This window comes from Gavialis gangeticus, unplaced genomic scaffold, assembly GCF_001723915.1.
Source record: "Gavialis gangeticus isolate Ggan-Ray unplaced genomic scaffold, GavGan_comp1, whole genome shotgun sequence".
Classification (NCBI taxonomy): domain Eukaryota; kingdom Metazoa; phylum Chordata; order Crocodylia; family Gavialidae; genus Gavialis; species Gavialis gangeticus.
Genome location: NW_017729024.1, coordinates 60,694,591 through 60,700,590, shown reverse-complemented (window position 1 = coordinate 60,700,590; position 6,000 = coordinate 60,694,591). Strand labels below are relative to the sequence as shown.

The 6,000-nt window shown below is 45.9% G+C and overlaps 1 protein-coding gene across 3 annotated transcripts in view; it reads left to right on the top strand.

Moving 5' to 3' along the window:
* Positions 1-6: 6 nt before the first annotated feature.
* PIGG (phosphatidylinositol glycan anchor biosynthesis class G) overlaps positions 7-6,000 on the top strand; it is a 212,498-nt gene continuing 206,504 nt past the window's right edge. Inside the window, exons 1-2 of one of the 3 annotated variants that reach the window (XM_019517143.1) lie at positions 7-21; positions 5,170-5,375. In XM_019517143.1, coding sequence (XP_019372688.1) covers positions 5,283-5,375 — 93 coding nt within the window. In that variant the 5' untranslated portion in view covers positions 7-21; positions 5,170-5,282. Of the gene's footprint in view, positions 22-5,169; positions 5,376-6,000 lie in introns of those variants that run through there. The other 2 variants (XM_019517141.1, XM_019517144.1) reach the window with 2 other exon arrangements.

Below are 6,000 nucleotides of genomic sequence, written 5' to 3'. Positions count from 1 at the left end.
CCCCGGCCCCGCCTGGCGCAGGTAACCGGGCGCCTCCTCTTGGGGCAGGTGCGCTGGGCCGCCGCCCGCTCCCCTCCGCTTCCCCGGGGTGCTGGCAGGGTCCCCGTGTGGCTGTGGCCCGAGGCCCGGAGGAGACTTGACCTCTTTCTGCCCCTGCCGCGGCGCAGGGCAGGTCTCGCTTGGGGAGAGCCTGGTCCGACCCACTGTCCTCTCCCTTTCGGTCCCTGGCATAGGGCGGCGCAGGGCGGGACTGACTGGCAGCGTGACCTGGTCTGCACTGGTCTCATTCCAGTCTTCCTAGGCCCCTTTCCAGCCTCGGTTTCAACCCAAGTCAAGTCTGAAGGTCTGGCACTAGGCCCCCAGCTTGTGTCGCCTTTAAAACCTGCTTTAGCAAGCGCTGGCGTGTCGAGTCCAGGCAGCAGCTTAAGAGTGTGCCCCACTGATTCATTGTTTGCGGATCAGGCAGTAGGTGTCAAGCTGCTCCCTGTCTGGATCTGACAAGGGGACAGTGTTATTCTGGAGGCTTGGCACTAGGTCAGTCCCCAATCCGGGACTAGTTGGATGGTTGAGTGCCAGAGCTTCAGAGCAGGTTGTTGTCCGTAATTTGCCAGAGCGCCTAGAAGCCTCAGTGTCTTTCCTTGTCAGAGGGCTGCGTAGAACAGTCTCCCAAATGACTCTCTGCACAAGACCTCTCAGAGGCTAGCAGTTATTTTTGGGATGGATACCAAGACAGTTCAAGGCTCTGTGAGGAACATCAAGTCACCTGGAAGCTCAAGCTATTAAGAATCCTAATTGCTGCTTTAGTCTGTCCCAAGTGAAGTTTCTGTATCACGTGGCCAGCAGCACATTCATATGGTCTAGTAGGAAGTTTCAGCAGCTTATGGCATCAGATGTGGATGGGAGGATGATCATCACCTGTTCATTTATTAAGAGTTCATACTCATGCTGAATAGCTCTTAGAAATAATGGGCTATTTGATGCTTTTTGACTATTGCTCTAAATGGAATCGCTGTGATGCATGCAGGAGCACCTAATGCCACCTTAGAGTGTCAGTGTAAGAAAACATTCAGTAGCAAGGGACAAGACTGCTATAAAAGCATTTGATTTCCTTTAAGTTCAGTTACACTGCAAGATACACTAATGGAGTAATGTTTGATATTCCTGGAATCAGGCCTGCCCAGATCCTGATATATTTTTTTAATTTAAATTATTCTCCTAAGATTCAAATCTTTGCTTCTGGCTTGTGAAGAGTTTTTAGAGTGTTAATTGTTACATAGCTATCTTGAATTTGCCATTAGCCTAGATTCTAGCAGAATAGCACCAGAATCATTAGGCTTTGTTTCAAATGTTCTTTGAGATGACAGGAATTTCTGATTTGAAGCTACTGTACAGTGATTTGTTACAATTAGCAATATTTTGTTAGTACACAAATGGAATCTTCTGGTGCTTGATCAGGAGACCTTATCCTTACTAACCTGCTCATGGAAAGCTGTAGTCGGTCTACTTTTCTCCTTTGGTCCCGCTGCTATTGGTTATGACTTCTAAAGTATACCAAGTTATGTGTACTGGTGCAGGCTTAGGCAATACCATATGCTTCAAATAACTCAGTCTCCCTTCCTTGCTGCTGCTTAGTGACTTAATGGCCTGAATTCAGCAAAGCATTCATTGTGAAAAAGACCTGGGGGCTGGTAATAAATGTCAGATTAGATGTGAATACATATTTTCTTATTGCTGCCGAAGGTCAATGCATTTTGAAGCTCAAGAGGACTGAAATGTTAAGAAATTTCATAGGTAGTCCTATGTAGTGCTCTGATGTAAAAATGCATAGAACATCATGGGAAGCTACTAAAAATTTGCAAAGAGTAACAAAGAATCAGGAGCCTGGAGAGACTGATAGAAGTGAGAGGATGAAGAGCTTAAAACATGCAGTACATCAGACTACCTTTTTTACATACGGTACAGCAATAAAATTGAGGTGGTACAGAAGTAAAACTAGAAGAAATGGGATGACACTAAGAAGGAATACATTTAGACTGGATCTCTGCTTTACATTCTCTGAAGGCCTGGGATATAATCTCCCAAGGCTAGGGTTAGAAACCCTGTTGCTTGGGACATCTAAAACTGGCCTAAATTTTAACATGCTCTTGTGAACAGTACTGCACTGATAGGAGCTTATAGATGCTGTTACTGGTCTTTCCTTCCTGATTTTTGATTCTGTGAACCTTGACTCAGGTTATACCACCTTTTAGCTGTAGAAATGAATGAGATGTATTTAGTACTTTTTAAAATTCCTGTACCTCTTTGGTATTAAACCTTTACAATGTGACAGAAGCAGGACATTTTGTTTGTTTGTTTGTTTATTTATTTATTTATGTAGAAATGTATTTATTTCTACATAAAACAGCAGCAGAAAGTAGAATACCAAATAGCTGTGTTTTTTAAATATCTTCAAGCTGTAAGGTTTGGTTACATATACATGGTCTTTCTGTATGTCCCTTCGAAAACATGGAACAGTTGAGAGTCACTAGAGGGCTCACCTCGGATAAAATATTTTCTATTTACTGTTCCTAGCAGTGGACATCGGTGCAGTAGTGCGACCTTAGGCCAGTGGTTCTCAACCTTTTTAGACTCGGCATTTCTGGATAGACTTGAGGACACCTTGAAAAATGCCAGCTCTGAGAGATTTTTTTTTTTTTTTGGGCAACGTAACAATAATAGGGCACTTTTTCTATTGCAGAGAACTTGAAAAGACCACAGCTATGGATTTCTGTTTGAAATCTCCAGGTTTATCTTGTAAATTATGCTTGCAAATCTAAAAGTGCTAAACATTGTGTGGCACCCCACGAAACCCTTGAAATGATCTCAGGGCACTTCAGGGTGCTGTGGGATCCTGGTAGTGGAGAATTGCAGATTGGAGAGAGTGGCCTGGATCCCACTGGCTTTAAGAAAAATCTTTTGCCCTAGGCAAGGTGGGTAGGGATAAACTATCAGACAAACCTAAACACAGGACATCCTTGCCTTGGTTACAATCAGAGTGAGAACATTCATTGTCAAATATCTGTACTTGTCTGGAAATTTAGATTGTGAAAAAATGGAGTTTGGCTTTTTAACTTCAGATCTATGCTACTTATAAGTACAGATGTTGCTTATAGAGGTGGACTGATGCATCGGTCCGATATTGGATTGCTACTAATATGAAGAAAATTGGCTGTATCGGAAATTGGCCTGATGCAGCCAATTATTTTCTGATAAATGCTCGTGCTTGCGTGCAGCTACAGTGCAGCACTCAGGGAGTGGGGAGCAGAGCTGGCAGTGTGGAGAGCTGTGTGCAGCTGCTAAGTGTGTTGTGGTGGAAGGGGAGGAGGAGGGAAAGGGTGTATGTGGGGGCAGATCCAATGCCTCGCCGTGGTGAGGGAGGGGGCAAGGGCAGGCACTGCCTCGGTGGTGTGCGGGACAGAGCTGTAGCCGTAGCTTGTTGGGGTCAGGGGAGGCTCTTGCCGCAGCTTGTACCGTGGGAGGGTGTAGTGAGGGGTGTGCTCCCAGATCTGTGAGGGATGGGCTGGAGCTGGGGCTGCACTCAGCTTTTGTTGGTGGGGTCTGGACTCTGGGCAGGGTCTATGGAGGGGGCTGCAGACACCCCAAATTTCCCTGTAGCCACACTCCCAGTGCTGCCACCACTGCGCGCCTGGCGCAGCCCCAGCTGCAGCCCACCCGACCGCCCTGCCCCCTGCGGATTCGGGGGCACATGCCTCCCCTGTACCTACCCAGCGTGCAAGCAGTGGTGGGAACTGCCTGCCCCCTCCCCCCCAACAAGCCACGACTCCATCCCCTACCCTGCACCGGCTGGGCAGTGCCTGCCCCTGCCCTTCCTACTTCCCTCACTGCGAGGGTCGTTGATCTGCCCACCGTCCCCACAACCCTTCCCTTCCACCACAATGGGCTTACCAGCTGCATGCAGCTGCATCAGAAATTGGATCGACATCAGTCAATATGCCTCCTTAAATATTGGTATTGGCCTCCAAAATCTCTATCAGTGCACCCCTAGTTGCCTAAGTTTTAGGAATTCTACTAAAGAGCGAAGAATTTTCCTAGTTGGATGTCCAGGTGTATTTGGAACTTGGCTGGTGTGCTTACTAGTTCATTAAAGTCTCCCCTGACCAGCAGTTTTAATCTTTTCAAGCTGGCAACCCCTTATTCAAACTTATATTTTTGTGGCTGCCTGTTATATTTTTTATAAAGGAATAAAATGTATCAATGATAATCTTACATAATGCTGATGTGTATCAAGAGGCTGACAGAATGTTAGATGTTGGCGTGCAAAGAAGTGAGTTTTTGGTTGTCAGACTAGTGAAATTGTCCGTTCTTTGTGATCTGCCCTGGAGGTTGTGACCCACTGGGTGAGAAATGTTGGATTAGGCATCTGAAGCGCAATCAGATGTTTGTGCAGCTGAATACTACATCACTTTCTGTAAAATTAATCAGTTGGGTGTTCTGTGCTCTTCTCCATCCTCCTTTTGCTTATCTGCCATCCTTGTAAGGTTGCTAACTACTTAACTTTATCCATGCCCATTGTTCCATTTTCTAAGTCTCCTAGCTTATTGATTTTCCTTTTTCCATCCTCTCTCTTCCCAATTCTACAATTGAGAATATAGAGGCCTTCTGCTACTTCTTTCCCATTTTGCTCACTTTCCTTGGCTGGTAGTTGTAAGGCAAAGATGTCAAAGATGCATGCAGTGATCTGCTGCCTGCACACCTGCAGCACGTAGACTGCAGATTGGGACTCTGCCCTGGCCCTGGACCAAGCTGCACCCACCGCAAGATCCCAGCGGCTCTAGAGCAGCCCCCTGCCCTGCCCTGCCCTGCCCTGCCCGCGTGGCTGGGGCCAGTCTCCACGGCAACCCCAGCTTTGTGCTATCACTGTGCAGCTGCGACAGGTCTCCATGGAGACCGGGCCCAGCCATGTGGGTGCGAAATGGAGTCTGGCTGCTGGCCAGACTTTGCCCACCCCTAGCCTAGATTGTAAATTTTCTTTGCCCCTTTGAGGCTAATGAGAGTACTGCTTATTTTGGTTGTAGATGCCAGACACTTATTCAGCCTTAACTCAGAATTACAATGTTGTTATTTAATTGGCATGGGTGCTTTACTCATTTTATTTTTACATTTTGTTAGGAGTCTCTTCTAATTGGACCAAGATTCCACCACCACTCTTCAAAAAAGCTGTCATAGTTTTGATAGATGCTCTGAGAGATGATTTTGTGTTTGGATCAAAAGGTAAACAGTTCATGCCATATGTTACACAGCTTGTTGATAAAGGAACGTCCCACAGTTTCATAGCTGAAGCAAAGCCACCCACTGTGACCATGCCTCGAATTAAGGTAAATGTTTCAGTTTTGATTTGGGCTTGCTTAAGGTTATTCACAAGCTATATTTGTTGTCCTACCTAGAAAAGGAGCCAAAATAATTTGACATTTTCCCCCCTACTCTATACACTTACAGGAGGTGAGAAGAACAAAGAGGTGATCCACCTCTTTTGGAGATATTTGGGCTGGTGTTGTCATAGGTTTTGCTGCTCTGGAGGGATCCTCCTTTTTCTTTTCAAAAGTGACAATGCTGGGGAGTTGCATAGTCCTATTCCTTTAAGTTAAAGAGCATTTCTGCTGTACTGTAATCGATTTGGAGTAGGAACAGTTTTTGGTGGAGTAGTGAAGGGTGACAGGAAAATGGGGCATAGAGTTCCTACCTTCCTGCCCATTTCTCCTTCCTGTTGGAGAGGGAAAGTTGCAAATGAAGGTAGAGGGGGCAGTTATGAGACTAGGGAGACAGAATGGAAGGAGAAATGGCAGTGGCTACCACTCCTGAAGTAAGAAACCAATATAGTAAATCTTTACGTATTGGCTCCACAATTGAAAAGTTGTATGAGAGAGTGTAAGATCTGCAAAATCATATTTATTGAGGTGATCATTTCTCAAGCCTCTCCAGAATTGCTTGAACAGTTTCTGT